At 40.5% G+C, this 17,330-nt stretch overlaps 1 protein-coding gene across 4 annotated transcripts in view; it reads left to right on the top strand.

The window, feature by feature from the left end:
* ADCY2 (adenylate cyclase 2) overlaps positions 1-17,330 on the top strand; it is a 436,571-nt gene that overhangs the window by 302,754 nt on the left and 116,487 nt on the right. For all 4 annotated transcript variants that reach the window (XM_048839544.2, XM_075125464.1, XM_075125465.1 and 1 more), the window contains 5 exons: positions 8,968-9,126; positions 9,506-9,638; positions 10,040-10,216; positions 11,839-11,882; positions 14,999-15,079. In XM_048839544.2, coding sequence (XP_048695501.1) covers positions 8,968-9,126; positions 9,506-9,638; positions 10,040-10,216; positions 11,839-11,882; positions 14,999-15,079 — 594 coding nt within the window. The remainder of the gene's footprint in view (positions 1-8,967; positions 9,127-9,505; positions 9,639-10,039; positions 10,217-11,838; positions 11,883-14,998; positions 15,080-17,330) is intronic.

Here is a 17,330-nt window from a genome sequence, read left to right as displayed (position 1 = left end):
TGATAAGGAAGCGGGGGTAGCTCCATGCCCTACCAGTCATAGGAGCTGTGAATTCCTCCCCCGCCCAATTCAGTTCTTTAAGAAACATCTGCTTTTTAAATCCTTTACCAAGCCATTTATCCGGTCACTGTATCCCTTACCTATGGAGTATCTGTGCTGGACATCCGCCCCACGCTTATGTAACAAGTTGCAACATCAGAGCCTAATTCCCTTCCTTACTCACCATAACAAAGTGCCCCCCTGAACCTGCTGTGAGGAAGGCAAAAAAAATCCAGCTCACCTTGGCCAATCTGGTGGTGAGGGAAAAATTCCTTCCCAGCCCCTCTAGAAAGAAGCGACTAACACAATGCCCTCAGCAGATCCTGACCAAACCTGGTATTTTGCTACCTCCAAGGGGAGGGAGGGTGGATGTTGCTCCACCTAGTTTGTGGAAAAAGGGCTTCTCCCGCCAGCCTTGCCCTTTATCATCTCCCCAGCCCTGCCAGTCCCTGGGAGATGGGTCAGCATTACCACACTAACCCACTCTACTTTGCCTCAGCTCCTGAGCCTCTCACTCACCCCCCACCCATAAAGCACTTTACTCCTTCCCCCAGAGAGCCATACAATACCCGCCCCCTCCTCCACTTAACGTGCAGTGCAGTCATTTTACCAAGCAAAGGGCACTCTTGCTTTCCAGGCAATGACAGTTTGCTCCGTCTCTCTATTCCAGCTGTTTTGGCTTCTGTGAACAAAATAGGACATTATAGTGGCATGGCAGCACTGCTATAGTTAAGGTCACACCACAACATCTGTTTAATGGTCAACCTTTCTAAGTCCTTTAAAATGTACATGCTTTGTCAGATTCCTTTAAAATTTGGTATGCCTCAGAAGGGTCCAGTGGTGGGGTAGTAGCCCACATTTGGAGTCATTTGAGCACAGGATTCCAGAGATATCAGCCCCCCAAAAAACAGCCATTTAAAAAAAATTCTAGGTTGAGGGGGGCAGCATTCCCCCAGAGCTAGAGATCAAACTGTTGATGTGATGCAGGTTAAAATGGTCTCAATCTGTCAAGTTTTACCCAACATAGTGCATGGCACCCACTAAATCTTTGGGTGTCCCAAACTGAGAAAAGTATTTAAGAAAATGTATGTTTGTTTGTTTTTCACTGTGCATGCACCAAAACAGAAAAATGACGAGAGGTGTTTCCATTCCCACCATTTCATATGCTTTAAAGTTTGTAAGTGCTCTAAAATTTGAACAGCTAATTGAACTGCTTTGAAATTTGGTGTACTTCATGGGGGCATCGTGTCATTTGACCAATTTTGGTTCCCTCTAATTTTTCCCATGCATATGTGGAGTGAATTTTGTTGTGTGTATCAATAGGGAGGTGATGTGTGGCGGGGGTGGGCCTGTGGGGCTTGGAGTGTGGGAGGATTCAGAGCTGGAGCAGAGGGTTGGGGTGCAGGGGGGTGAGGACTCCAGCTGGAGGTGTGGGCTCTGGGCAGGGGCCAGAGATGAAGGGTTCGGGGTGCAGGCTGCCCCGGGGCCCACAGCGGGAAGAGAGGACTCCCCCCAGCCCTCTCTCACCGCAGCAGCACCTGGGCTGGGGGGACGAGGCGCCTCTCCCTGGCCACACTAGGTTGGGGCTGGGGCCGAAGAAGAGCCACCTTCGCGTCTCCCCGCCACAGCCCTGAGCACCTGTGCAACCCTTGATAGGCTTGGCCGCGCAGCTTAGAGGAAACTTAGCATTTGACCAAGATTTGGGGTCATTTGACAAAGGAGTTCCCAAGTTAGACTCACCAGCCTCCAAAAAGCCTGTTTCCTCCTGCTTTGTACTGTTAAACTGAGGGGTACTGATGACTGGATGAATCACAGACCTCTTGATGCCTGTGAACTCACTCTAAATTAACATAACTAAGGGCAAATTAATCACAAGCCCCTACCTAAGACAAAAGGAGTTTGACTGAGTGGCCGGAGGTTGCTACACATTGTGAATTGTGGGTAGCAAACCCTTGCCCCAGCCCAGAGCCTGCACCCAGCACCCAACCCCCTGCCCCAATCAAGGTACCTCACTTTATTTTCATTTACTTCCTATTACTTATAATATAGGAGAAGGATGCAGAAAAAAAAGAACGAAAAATGGGTGAGAGATAAGAGAGAATGTTCTTTTCTTGGCTGGGTCTTGGGCAGGGGGAGGGCGAAAATGAAGCTGTGCATAGGGCCCACTAACTCTAAATCTGCCACTGCAAAACCTAGAAGGAAAAAGAATGTTCGTGGAAGGATGTCATCTAATATGCATAGAATTTATTTTTCTCTTTGAAATTTTTTTTTAGTTGTTTCAGGTCAACACATATGTGGACACTGAGGCCCTGAACTACAAAAGTAAAACACTTTGATACTAAAACTAGCAATTGTGCATAGATTTTGCTGTACACATCAGGATAATTTCAGCTCCAGTGGCCCCTAAAGTAAAAGAGGAATTAGACCAAATTGTTAGGTGATAGAAAAAAAATAGAGAGCCTAGTTAGTCATCTGTGGTCTTAGTCCCTTATTTAGCCTGGTTCTTAAACACATGACTATCCCAACTGAAGTAAAAAGTTGTGATTATTCCCATGTAAATATGTGAATAGTCCTACTTATCATCTTTATTTCAGAATGCTTTACTTCTGTGGTCTACATTACACATTATGGAGTCAATATGCCTTACAGTTATTGCCTTACTTATAAAGGAGCTCAGTGCCCACGACTCCCATCAAGCTATATGCACATATGCTTCCTGTTGTACTAACAGCAATTGTACCTCAGTTGGGTGGCTTAAGCATAAAGCTAAGCTGGGGGAAGGAGTATAGTGCTGTCCTGTGAGGGAATATTGAAAAAAATGGGTTTGTTTAGTCTGGAGACGAGAAGACTGAGAGGGGACATGATCATCCTTTTCAAGTACATAAAAGGTTGTTACAAGAAGTAGGGAGAAAAATTGTTCTCATTAACGTCTGAGGATAGGACAAGAAGCAATGGGCTTAAATTGCAGCAAGGAAATTTAGGTTGGACAATAGGAAAAACTTCCTGATTGTCTGGGTGGTTAAGCACTGGAATAAATTGCCTTGGGAAGTTGTGGAATCTCCATCATTGGAGATTTTTTAAGAGCCGATTAGACAAACACTTGTCAGGGATGGTCTAGAGAATAATTAGTTCTTCCATGAGTGCAGAGGACTGCACTAGATGACCTCTTGAGGTCCCTTCAGAGTCACACAATTCTATGATTCTATATCAAAGAAATATTCTACATTTCATTTTAAATTCTGTTGTTGTTTTTCTTTCACCTCTCTCCCGCACAACCATCTGGTGGCCTTCTCAATTAAATATTACTGAACTAGAGGTTCTCAACGGCTGTCTTTGATTTAATCTCATGAAATTCTTTCTTGTTCAGAGAACATTTTCATTGACATGAAAGTAATTGTTGGAACAACAAAAACCCTTTAAATAGGGTGAGCATTCAGTTTCTGTAGTCCTGATTCAGCAACACACTTCAGCATGTGTTTAAGACTGGGATTTTCATGGGACCCAAAGTGCCCACATCCCAAATGAAATCAAATTAAATGGGATTTGGGCACTTTAACTCCCTCAGGCTCCTTTGAAAAATCCTAGCCAAAGTGCTCTGCTGAATTTCTGTCTGTATATTCTTAATTTCTATATCTAGTTGCCTGTATGCATATGTATTCAAGTCAGAAAGCCAGTTAGGCCCCAGATCAGCAAGGCACTTAAGCACATGCCTAATTTTAAAAACGTGAGTAGTTCCACAGCCTTAGACATTTTGCATCCATAACTCTAATTTACAATAGTCTTTCTAATTCTTCTTTGTTAATACATCCCTCCTTAAGGAAATCCAAAAGAAACCAAGAACTTGCTTTGGTTTCCTCTGAAAAAGCCTACTGGTTAGCCAGAGCAGTACTTTATCTTACATAAAAAATATTAAGAAGAAAAGAAAGCATTTTAGCTATTTTTTTTATGATTCAACCCTTTTAATATAACTCTTCTTACACAGGATATACAGTAATTGCTTCCAACCTTTTGCATCAACAGACTTCCCATTCCATGCCACTCTTCCTTACATGAAATTGTTTCTAATGTATCTTTAAAGTGCCTTTTCTTCAATTAAATTTTATTCTTCCAGTCTTAATGTCCTGGGTATAATTGCAATAAAAGTTCATAATGATTTGATTTACGAAACTGTATTTTTGTAATACTTAGTAAATAATGGTTTATTTTCTTTACAATATTCTGTAGCCTGTTTCATGATCTGAGGATCAACACAATTTATTTCCTCTTGTTTTTTTCCTACCCCTCCCTCAGATGTTCTGGTTTAACTTGGATTTAAACTTGGAGAGTGGTCAGTTTGGATGAGCTATTACCAGCAGGAGAGTGAGTTTGTGTGTGTATGGGGGTGGGGGTGTGTGTGAGAAAACCTGGATTTGCGCTGGAAATGGCCCACCTTGATTATCATGCACATTGTAGGGAGAATGGTCACTTTGGATGAGCTATTACCAGCAGGATAGTGAGTTTGTGTGTGTGGTTTTTGGGAGGGGGGTGAGGGGGTGAGAGAACCTGGATTTGTGCAGGAAATGGCCCAACTTGATTATCATGCACATTGTGTAAAGAGTTGTCACTTTGGATGGGCTATCACCAGCAGGAGAGTGAATTTGTGGGGGGGGGGGGGTGGAGGGTGAGAAAACCTGGATTTGTGCTGGAAATGGCCCAACCTGATGATCACTTCAGATAAGCTATTACCAGCAGGACAGTGGGGTGGGAGGAGGTATTGTTTCATATTCTCTGTGTGTATATAAAGTCTGCTGCAGTTTCCACGGTATGCATCCGATGAAGTGAGCTGTAGCTCACGAAAGCTCATGCTCAAATAAATTGGTTAGTCTCTAAGGTGCCACAAGTACTCCTTTTCTTTTTGCGAATACAGACTAACACGGCTGTTACTCTGAAACAATTTATTTCTTGTAAGCTTTCCTGGGTTGTGTTTTTGTTTGTTTTTTGCATCACTGTAATAACAGATCAAAATGGAATAATCTCAGTATAACGTTCTGATGACTTCTGATACTCATATTTCTTTGTTGTTTTGACTTCTGTATGGAGCGCATTCTGCTCTCTCTTCCTCAGCTGTAGAGAGCACATTATTCAGCAGAAACTGTGTGGTCATTGGGTGGAGATAGAGGTGGTTAGGGACTATTTAGAAAAGCTGGACGTGCACAAGTCCATGGGGCCGGACGAGTTGCATCCGAGAGTGCTGAAGGAATTGGCAGCTGTGATTGCAGAGCCATTGGCCATTATCTTTGAAAACTCGTGGCGAACCGGGGAAGTCCCGGATGACTGGAAAAAGGCTAATGTAGTGCCAATCTTTAAAAAAGGGAAGAAGGAGGATCCTGGGAACTACAGGCCAGTCAGCCTCACCTCAGTCCCTGGAAAAATCATGGAGCAGGTCCTCAAAGAATCAATCCTGAAGCACTTGCATGAGAGGAAAGTGATCAGGAACAGCCAGCATGGATTCACCAAGGGAAGGTCATGCCTGACTAATCTAATCGCCTTTTATGATGAGATTATTGGTTCTGTGGATGAAGGGAAAGCAGTGGATGTATTGTTTCTTGACTTTAGCAAAGCTTTTGACACGGTCTCCCACAGTATTCTTGTCAGCAAGTTAAGGAAGTATGGGCTGGAAGAATGCACTATAAGGTGGGTAGAAAGCTGGCTAGATTGTCGGGCTCAACGGGTAGTTATCAATGGCTCCATGTCTAGTTGGCAGCTGGTATCAAGTGGAGTGCCCCAAGGGTCGGTCCTGGGACCGGTTTTGTTCAATATCTTCATAAATGATCTGGAGGATGGTGTGGATTGCACTCTCAGCAAATTTGCAGATGATACTAAACTGGGAGGAGTGGTAGATACGCTGGAGGGGAGGGATAGGATACAGAAGGACCTAGACAAATTGGAGGATTGGGCCAAAAGAAATCTGATGAGGTTCAATAAGGATAAGTGCAGGGTCCTGCACTTAGGACGGAAGAACCCAATGCACAGCTACAGACTAGGGACCGAATGGCTAGGTAGCAGTTCTGCGGAAAAGGACCTAGGGGTGACAGTGGACGAGAAGCTGGATATGAGTCAGCAGTGTGCCCTTGTTGCCAAGAAGGCCAATGGCATTTTGGGATGTATAAGTAGGGGCATAGCGAGCAGATCGAGGGATGTGATCGTTCCCCTCTATTCGACATTGGTGAGGCCTCATCTGGAGTACTGTGTCCAGTTTTGGGCCCCACACTTCAAGAAGGATGTGGATAAATTGGAGAGAGTCCAGCGAAGGGCAACAAAAATGATTAGGGGTCTGGAACACATGAGTTATGAGGAGAGGCTGAGGGAGCTGGGATTGTTTAGCCTGCAGAAGAGAAGAATGAGGGGGGATTTGATAGCTGCTTTCAACTACCTGAAAGGGGGTTCCAAAGAGGATGGCTCTAGACTGTTCTCAATGGTAGCAGATGACAGAACGAGGAGTAATGGTCTCAAGCTGCAGTGGGGGAGGTTTAGATTGGATATTAGGAAAAACTTTTTCACTAAGAGGGTGGTGAAACACTGGAATGCGTTACCTAGGGAGGTGGTAGAATCTCCTTCCTTAGAGGTTTTTAAGGTCAGGCTTGACAAAGCCCTGGCTGGGATGATTTAACTGGGAATTGGTCCTGCTTCAAGCAGGGGGTTGGACTAGATGACCTTCTGGGGTCCCTTCCAACCCTTATATTCTATGATTCTATGATTCTATGATAGGGAACAGGGGTTACAATTTGAGAAGCACTGACAGGGCATTTGAGTCCTCTGTAAATGGCAAAGTTTTGTGGGCTCTGTCCATGCTCCCACACAGCAGGGACAGGGAAAAGTTGGTGTGGGGAAGGAAAGCTGTGCTCCCCAGTTAAACTTTTGCTAGACAGATACATTGGCCATCCGTGAAGCAAAGATATGGCAGTAACAGACAACTGTAGCCTTAGAGCTTCAGTTAGCAGCAGCAGCCTGAATTATGAGGATTCATTGCTACTCCCACTGCTCCCAGAAACCCTCTGTGTCAAGAATGAAAACCAACTCAGAGTTTGTGAGAGAAACACACAGAGAAAAATGTGACCTTGAAACCTGATTCAAGCTAATTAAAATCCTCAAATTTCATGTAAGATTTGTCAACTTTGTGACCTAAAATGAAATGCAGAGGCCAATTTGCTATCTTACTTTTGGTCAGGATGTCACTGGAAAAAGATTTAGGGCCTAAATTTCAACTGCCTTTGACCTTTGTGTTAGCCACCTGTACAAAGCGCTTGCTAAATACTGCTGTTCTGATTTGGTAGCATTTTATACCTGCTTTGCACAGATGGCTAACACAATGCACAGATGTAAATGACTATCAAGGATGCAAGGTAGGGGAGAAAATAAATAAATAAAGCTGGGAGAACTTTGTCCTCTCTGCTGTTCTCTGCTAAAGCACAAAAAACTTCCAAGGATGTTGATTTTCTGTAGTAGTCTGTTAAAGAGATGTATTGCACTAAAGTCCTGCAGAACAAAGCTGCATTTATCTTATGCTGACTGCTTACAGAGATCACTTACAAACTGTATGTCAGCTACAGAAAAACTGTGTACAAGAGCAGTAGTAGAAAGGAAACATGTATTATCAAGTGAATGGGGCCTAGAATATCTGAGAACTCCAACCCCATCTTTCATAAAAATAATTTTGAAGCATGATTTGAAGCATTGTCGGTCAAATAAAACTCCACCAATTTTCACCTTCTGGGCCAAAGACCATTTCAGAAATGTTACAGGAAGATAGGATTTGCCATACCAGATTAAACCAGACATCCATTAGGTCCAGTGCCCAATTTCTGCCCAAGCCAATTCTTGGTGCTTGAGAAGAAAGAGAAATGACTGTGCCATATTTGTTCCATAATTCAACAGGCAAGTAATCATAGAATATCAGGGTTGGAAGGGACCTCAGGAGGTCATCTAGTCCAACCCCCTGCTCAAAGCAGGACTAATTCTCAGTTTTTGCCCCAGATCCCTAAATGGCCCCCTCAAGGATTGAGCTCACAACTCTGGGTTTAGCAGGCCAATGCTCAAACCACTGAGCTATCCCTCCCCCCACATTACTATAAGGTAATGTGGTACCATTCTTTCCCTTAGACTGATTATGTTACCAATATCATGTACCAAACCCTACAATAACTACTGCATATGGATCTCTTTGTAGCAGTATTTCATACTGCCACTCTGAACCTCCCAAACCAGATTTCCCATGCTCAGTATTTTCCAAGTTTGATACATGGGGATCACAAGTACTGTGAGTGTTTTCTGCCTCCTAACAAAATAATCTGAGGGTTAGATTAACCAGTGTGCTTCAGCTGCTTTCCACTGTATTAACCGGCCATATATACAGGACTACAGCTGCTTTGTGTCACTGGAGTGGTGTAGAAGTGATTAGTTTTGCACCTTCATTCCATGGAGTTACAAACATTTACAAACATTAATAACACTTCTTTTGAGGTAGGTAAATATTATAGGTTAACTGAGGTACAGAGACGTTACATGAGTTATCGAAGATCTCACACATACTTGGCAACAGAGCTGGGATAGAACAAAGATCTTCCAAAGAGTTGCACTTCAAGCTTAGTCAGAAGGCCAAGTTTCTCCTCTGGATGGCTTACTATTCCTCAAATAATTAACATAGGTATTAAAAAAGGGAACTCTAGTGGACTTTAGAATGAGTTGTTGCAAACAAATGGTTCAAAAAATGTGACAACAGTGATAATGTATAAAAAGTAAACCTTTTAGTAAAAGAAAGCATCTGAGTAACCTCCTGGTATTAGAGATAAATGAAATAAGGTACCATTATCACTGTTGTTTGGCTTTCTTGTAAATTCAAAATTATGGACCCATGTTGTATCCTAACATGATTAATCTTCTTAATTGTAGGAAGGTCAGAGATGCAACTGGAGTTGATATCAATATGCGTGTAGGAGTGCATTCTGGAAATGTTCTTTGTGGTGTTATTGGGCTACAGAAGTGGCAGTATGATGTATGGTCACATGATGTTACACTGGCAAACCACATGGAAGCTGGAGGAGTCCCAGGGTAAGACTTTGTATACATGAACTTTAATAAATTTTCCTATCAAATAAATAATATATAGATAATTGATGGCAGAACTTTATGAAGAAATTTTAACCAGGACTTAGAGCTTCTTATCAATATTATCAATATGTGTTAGTTGTTTTCCTGAGGGAAGGTATGAGTCGAGCTGATACTTTTTATATTGAAAACCCCAGATTTGTTGCTTTCTACCTGATTTGTACACATAAGAACTTTTGAAAATGGCACCCTTAATTATTGTATGTTTAATTTGCAAAACTCTATATAGGAAAACTGTTGAATTTTTTTTCAGTTAAAAATAATGCTATAAATTAATATTTCTAATATTCCATAATAATTTATTTAACAAACATAATTTCAGCCGTGTTCACATTACTTCAGTCACCTTGGCACATTTGAATGGAGCATACAAAGTGGAAGAAGGGGCTGGAGATGTAAGGGACCCATATCTGAAGGAGCATAATGTTAAAACCTACTTTGTAATCAATCCCAAGGTTAGTAGTACTTGCATTATGCTGTCAACCATAGTTCTGTTTTTAAACACACCTGTACACAAAATGTTACTCAGAGAACAATGATTTTGACTTAGTGTTGCCAAGAAGTACTAAACAAATATTACCTGGATTGGAAAAGAAACCTTCTGTTTGATATATACAGTAATGGCCAGATCCTGAGAAGAAATGAACCTCTGCAACTCCTATTGGAGCCACTGGGAATTGCATGCTCTCTGCACCTCTCAGTTATAGTTAAATGTATGGATATATAGTATCATTTAAAAGCATGAGAGAGTGCACATATGTTTGCGTGTGTGAGTGCACACGTGTGTTTTACAACAGGATTTAAGCATGTACTATATTAAATCATTGACAAATATTCATCTTTTTTTCCCCTTCAGGGAGAAAGGCGAAGTCCTCAGCACCACTTCAGACCCCGGCATACCTTAGATGGAGCTAAGATGAGGGCCTCTGTCCGCATGACTCGGTACCTGGAATCTTGGGGTGCAGCCAAGCCGTTTGCACACTTACACCACAGGGACAGCATGACCACTGAAAATGGCAAGATTAATACCACAGTATGGGCCTATTTATGTAATTTCAAACTATATAGCTATTTTGAAAGAAAAATTAAATCCTTGGTATTAAATGTTCTATTATTTCCTGAGACAAGGTGGGTGAGGTAAAATCTTCTATTGGATCAACTTCTGTTAATGAAAAAGACAAGCTTTTGAACTTACATGGACCTCTTCTTCAGGTAAGGTGGTCCAATAAAAGGTATTACCTACCCACCGTGTCTCTCTAATATGCTGGGACAGACATGGCTACAGCAACACTGCAAAAAATTATAATTTCCTGTTAAACAAAAACATATGCCTCTGTATTTTCTTTCTGTTTTGAGATCCAGTTTTAAAGGCCAGATCCAAAGCTCACTGAAGTCAATGGGAGTCTTTCCATTGACTTAATGGGCTTTGGATCAGATTCTAAAGGGCCAAATTCTGCTATCAGTGCAAATCCCACTGAAATCAACAGGAGTTGTGTGTGCACACTGGAGAGCAAATTTGGGCTTTCTAGGCCTATGGACACAACGCCAGGGTATAGTGTGGTTACTTAGCACCACCATGCAGACAGTTTCTGGATTAAAAGCCAGTGCCAGACAGCCACAGGAGGAGAACACCAGTAGAGAGAGATTCTCTGAGAGATATACTCTCTCACTGCAGTATAGGCATAGTTGGGGAAAAGGCAGCATGGCCAGGGCTTTGCTGTGCTTTTTAACTGCTCTAAATTATCCTGGAGTACACAAGCCAACAGCACCTGCCTTTCCAAGCTTCACTGTGGGCTCCTCAAACATAGATGAGGATTTGGATCAATAGTTCTATAGCACACCAGTAAATTATTAGGTAAGAGATTTTTTTCCTATCATTCAGTCCCAATGTTTCTGTGATTACTGCACATCACTATCATCTACTACTGAAAAAGAAAAAAAGGGGGGGGGTGGAATTCTGGTTGTATTCAACATTGGAATTCAATCCCATGTTCCTTGCACTGAGTATGTAGGGTTGAACCATGTAACTTCTCATTAACTCAAGATTTTTGATCAGTAAGTTCAGTACATCAAAGCAAAAATTTAAAACGAATGCAACATTTTAACCATAAAAAGCATCAAACTGTTATTTAGTCACAAAATAATGGTTGCTGTCAGTAATCATCATCATTTAAAAATAGTGGTCATAATGCATATTTGTGCACTTAATTAGATGTTACTTAATTTTCAAAGGCACTGACTAACCCTAGCTCCCATTTGGAAGCAATGGGAATTTTGGCATTGATTTCAGTGGGATCATGATTAGGTACTGAAGTAGTAAAACTTATAGGGAAAAAGCTTTTTGGATCCAACCAAATCATATTAATAATTTAATATTTACCTTGAAGCTTCTTGCCTAATCATATTTTCCAAATCATTCCCTTTTTCTTCTTCATTAAAACTTATTATGTGAAAAAGCTGGTACTTATTAACACCTGTTTGAAAACTTCATGTATTGATCTGGTAACAGATAAGCACTAATGTATTTGCAGAGTTTTCTTCTTGACAAATTTTGCATCGCTATAGTCTAACAAATATTTTCAACATGAGGAATATTTTCAGAATGTTCTACATTTGATACAGGGGTTTTTTCCTTCTTTTTTTTTTATTTTTTAGGATGTGCCAATGGGTCAGTATCATTTCCAGCGCTGCAGAGAAAGGTATGTATAAATGTATTCACATAAAGTACAATAGATACAACACTTTCATCATTAAGAACCATTTTTTTTCCAAAATATGATTTTTAGAGCAAGTCCTTCCAACAAAGAGATTGGATGTAAAAATGGAGATATTTTAAAATGATGCTTATTAATTATGGATGCATATCTGCCAACAAGCAGCATTAACCCCATAGAAAGTTGCATTACAGTACAGTGTGGATCATCTGAAAGTGAAGCTGCCTCATTGTCCTGGATATTTGATAACCAGTTAAATCTAGTGGGGCTGCTGGTAAGGGTTTTTTCAATTGTTATTTTGAGTGTTACTTACTTCATAAAGTAGCTTCAGAAAATATTATTGTGGTTCAGGTGCTGTTTTGTGCCATATTCTGGGTTACTACCAGACAAATGTTTATAAATTCACATGATAAAGTTCAACTTGTCATTTTTCATGGCTGAACTTTCCGTTACTAGGAAAGAATGAGAAGAAATGGATGTATGTGAACTGAAAAAGTTCTTTAAAAATCCCCAAAGTTGTTTTGGAAACTTCCAAAACAAGAAAAGAGTATGGCTGTTCTTTGAAAATAAAATTAGCATGGTATTGCAAGAAAATTAGAGTTGGGTATCATCTTTTTAAGAGCCTGAGAAAGCTAAACTGTAAATAACATATTTTCTTCATTGCTATAAGTGATATCACAAGTACCATCAATTGGTTTAAAAGAACCATTCCATTCAAAACTAAAATTTTCATTCCCTTTCCAAAGGTGGTAATTCATCCTGTCTGTGGTCTCTCTTTATTCTCTTCCCATGTCCATGCCCTGTAAATACCTGACACTATCCAAAGGATGACAGGAAGGCAGGTGTTCCCATTCAGAAACAGTTCTGGATCCCATAGGAATACCAACCTTTGGCTGATCCTACAAGACCTGACAAACACATCCTGGCTTTAAGGCTAAAGGGGATTAGTTATGTTTCAGTTTGCACAGAATGTGAAAATCGTGTATGTCAGCACTGTAGTGAAAGAGTGAACCATTTTACTGTAGTATTTTCAAAGAATGAAATTCTTTCAAATGCTGGAAATGCATTTGTTTTCTTATTCTTTAATTGTACTTTAAAATAGACTCCAAAGGTTCAAAAAACTAGGATTGTATTGGCCTGAAAATATAATATAGCTTATGGCCAAGATTTTCACAAATAGGAACCTAAAATCAGGCTCCTATATTAAGGCACTTGAATAAGTAGTGATTTTCAAAGGAGCTGATCACCCAACCACTCCCAGTGAGGTCAAAGGGAACAGTTAGGTGAGCGCTCAGCTCTTTTGAAATCCCATCTTCTTAGATGTTTGCTAGATAGGGTTAGATAAGATTGGACAAGTATCTGTTGTTATCCTGGACTCCTTGTAAGAAATAGGTCATAGACACTTGACACATACCTAATAGTCATGAAATCAGTGATACATGTCAATAGTTTTGAAATCAGTTATGTTCAGTGGAAAAGTAATAGGGTTCTATAGAAACTGCTCTGCAAACCTACGCTATCTTATCAATTGAACCATCCTTTAGATCCTCAGTTATTAAGAACTAATCCAAAAGTCATGGCACAGAAGGAGGAAGTGCTTGAATTAACCTTGCCAAAATTCAAATCTGTGAGTTATCTGTGAGTTATAAACCCTAGGAGTTCAGGTAGTTCAAATCTAAGGTACTACCTATATCTTAAATTTTGGATACTAATCTTGAAAGGGTGGAAAGAAAACCTGGAGATATTTGAGGTGCTCCAGGTTTTAGGAGAGCACAACTTTTGAAGTGAACAAGTGAAGCCTGGTGTAACAGAAGAGAGTCCTATGCATGCAGACATTATTCCATTCCATGCCCAGCTAACTTAAAATAAAAATGAACCTTTTTGTTCATTATAGTAGTTTTACAGACTATATAAAGAGAAACCTGAAATATATTTGAAAATAAAATTTTGATAATTATTTCCAAACCTGCTACTGGAAAGTTCTAGATCCTCTAATCAGACCATACAAAGTGTTCCTATGAATGTGAATGGCATGTTCTTACCTAGTCACACAACGTAGACAAATATTACCAAAAACAGCTGCAGCAAACATGGATATTTTTAAGGAGCTGAGAATATGAAATTCTTTTTTATAAATTCATTACGTTACTGAAGTGAGTACTTTCCTTTAACAGAAATTTCCTCAACTCTGATTTTCTACAAGTGTATTTTGTTTTGTTTTTAAAGCACCACCTTATGTTTTGTTTTTAGATTGTATGTTCTTTGGGGGATGGATTGTCATAGAATCACAGGGTTAGAAGGGACTGCAAGGGTCATCAAGTCCAAACCCCTGCCAAAACACAAGATTTGTTGTGTCTAAACCATCCAAGACGTGTGGCTATCCAGCCTCCTTTTAAAAACCTCCAGTGAAGAAACTTCCATAGCCTCTGGAGACAGTCTATTCCATTGTCCTACTCTTCTGACAGGAAGTTTTCCTGAGATTTAATCTAAATCTGCTATGCTGTAGTTTGAACCCAATGTCTCTTGTCCTGCCCTCTGTGGCAAAAGAGAACAACTTTTCTCCATCTTTTTTATAGTAGCCTTTCAAGTAGCTGAAGACAACTATCATATCCCTTCTTAATCTCCTCTTTTCCAAACTAAACATACCCTGTTCCTTCAGCCTTTGCTCATCCGGCTTGCATTCCATCCCTTTGATCATCTTTGTCACTCACCTCTGCATTCTTTCCAGTTTCTCTACATCCTTTCTAAAAAATTGATGACCAAAATTGGATGCAGTACTCCAGCTCAGGCCTAACCAGCACTGAGTAGAGTGGTACTATCACCTCCTGTGACTTGCATGCGGTGCCTCCGTTAATGCAGCCTTTTTTTGCAAAAGCATCACATTGCTGACTCATGTTGAGGTTGTGATCCTTCACAACTCCCAGATCCTTCTCAGCAGTGCTGCTGTCAAGCCCGTTTTCTCCCATTTTGTATTTGTACATTTGGTTTACTTCCCTAACTGTAGCACCTTTCATTTGTGTTTGTTGAATTTCATTTTGGTGACTATAGTCCAGTTTTCCAATCAAGATCCAATGATAATATCTCATCTTTTTTCATTACAGAACAAAATCACAGAAGAAAAGATTTGAAGAGGAATTGAATGAGAGGATGATTCAGGCCATTGATGGAATTAATGCTCAAAAGTATATTTACATCTCCTCCCTTTAACATTCACATTCTTCTACAATTGACAGCAGAGTCTGCTGCCTCTCCTGGGATAGGTGCACAGCACCCAAAAAGCTGTGGAGCGTCCCCCATTCCACTTCAGGAAATAGAACAGGCCCCTCAGAGAGACGTTACGCTCCCTGCAGGCGAAAGAGCAGCACTGTGCAGCAACTTTTTCAAGGGCATTGTTCTAATAGCTGCTGCACTTGTGATTCATACAGTGGGGGAAGATTCCGTTTGCCCTTGGAAGTTCCTCTGCTCAAAACTTCGTTCTTTAGGCCTTCTACAGGAATCCATGATTTGGCCCTAAGTCCCCATGTGTACAACACCCCTCCAAATCCTCCTAAGAATTGATACAAAGCCTTATATGTTTCAGAGTAGCAGCCGTGTTAGTCTGTATCCGCAAAAAGAAAAGGAGTACTTGTGGCACCTTAGAGACTAACAAATTTATTTGAGCATAAGCTTTCGTGAGCTACAGCTCATTTCATCGGTGTATTCGATGAAGTGAGCTGTAGCTCATGAAAGCTTATGCTTGAATAAAGCCTTATATACAACTGGGAAATTAAGCGTAGTTATAACCCAAACTGATGGGACTGCTAGTGAAATATTTGGGTTTGTTCTTTTATTTTCTGACTTCATAGATAAGTGCACCTTAAAATAGTAATTGAAAAGACAGAGCAGAGGTAAGGAGAAAGAACAAAGGAACTTAGCAGTAAGGAGTGAAAATGGAAATAATTAATGATCACGGTAAAAACAGATGGGGATAAACATGGAAAAAGAGAATAAAGCATTATGCTCCTCTAGCTGTATTCCATATCTACTTGCATCTGTCACAGTAGAAGAGTAAGTGAGATGAAGAAATAATAACCAGGACTTTCTAATACTGAAATCAGAGTGACAGAAGCAGCTCCACAGAACAGAACCTCTTGTGCCACCTTTGATAACCATTGTTTCAGTTGGTCCATTGATTCCTTAGAGCATAATGTAGCTAGTCTGTACACGTAAATTGTTCTCAGAGGCAGAGAGGCACACATTGAGTATATGTCCTTGGAGGAACTGGAGGTGACACTTATTGATGATATCAGATCCTGGTAGTGAATAGATTAGAACAAAGTTAATACTTCTCTAACTGAAGGGTACAGACTCCTTTAAATATTAACTATCACTTCAGGGTGAAATAAGGGGAAGTATTTGCAAAAATTGTGGTTAGTAGTTATGAATTGTATTCGCCACTGCAGGTGTCCAATATTTACTCAGTTGAATAACTTGTATACTGCACCTAATTGCTAGAAACTCAAGGACCACAATTAATTTTCATGTGTAACAATCCCATCAGGCTGTCTGTAGTTTTAAGAAAATAATTTTGAGTTAAGTTCTCAATGGAAGTATATGTTGACAGTCATGTCACACACAAATAACAAAATGATTGTAAGCAAGTCCTCAGATAGACAAATAGGTTTGTTTACACTATGTTAGTCTAAGAATGGGTTACAAGACACAATCCATATAGCTTTAGTGTGTTTTAAAGTACATGGGCTCTAAAAAGTGACACTGCAAAATGGCATTGTGTGGTTCCATTATGTGTTGTTTATCAATGATTTCCATAACAAATGTTCTTAGTTTACATGTAAAAACTTGCCAATCCTGCAGTCTTAACTTATGATCAGAGATCTAAGCTGACTTCTTTCCTTCTCACACATCGTTATTAGTAAAAGCTACATCCAAAAACTACATGCAGATAACAGTAAAATTGCAAAGTCAAGTGCTCAAAACTAAGAAATATCAAAAATATGGCTGACTGTGCATATGCATTAACACAGTAATAATTACATGTTCACATATTTCAGACCCTGCTGATTACCTAAGCTAGTGGCCAGTCAGGTTCTGAACTTTTAAATACACAGCACAAACCTCTGCCATTTGCACTCTGTTACTAGATTAACTGATACCAGTAATAGGCTGCATATGTTACTCCTGAGGGCATTCTGCACAAAAAAAATTAAAATTCTCCCCACAATATTTTAAAATTCTGCAAATTTTATTTGTCAAGTAAATATGGAGGCTCCAGCATGGCACTGGGGGGCACAGGCCACTGGCTGCACAGAGGTGGGAGATCACTGTGCAGTTCCCCCCCCCCGGGACACGGACTCAAGGGTGAGGCTGCACCCAACCCTGACACAGCACAATGACCGAGCCTGCCCCAGAAACACTGCTGGGCTTTGCCCCTCC

The sequence above is a fragment of the Caretta caretta genome, chromosome 2, assembly GCF_965140235.1.
Source record: "Caretta caretta isolate rCarCar2 chromosome 2, rCarCar1.hap1, whole genome shotgun sequence".
Classification (NCBI taxonomy): domain Eukaryota; kingdom Metazoa; phylum Chordata; order Testudines; family Cheloniidae; genus Caretta; species Caretta caretta.
Note: the sequence above shows the minus strand (reverse complement) of the source record. Positions and strands in the feature narration are given on the sequence as shown.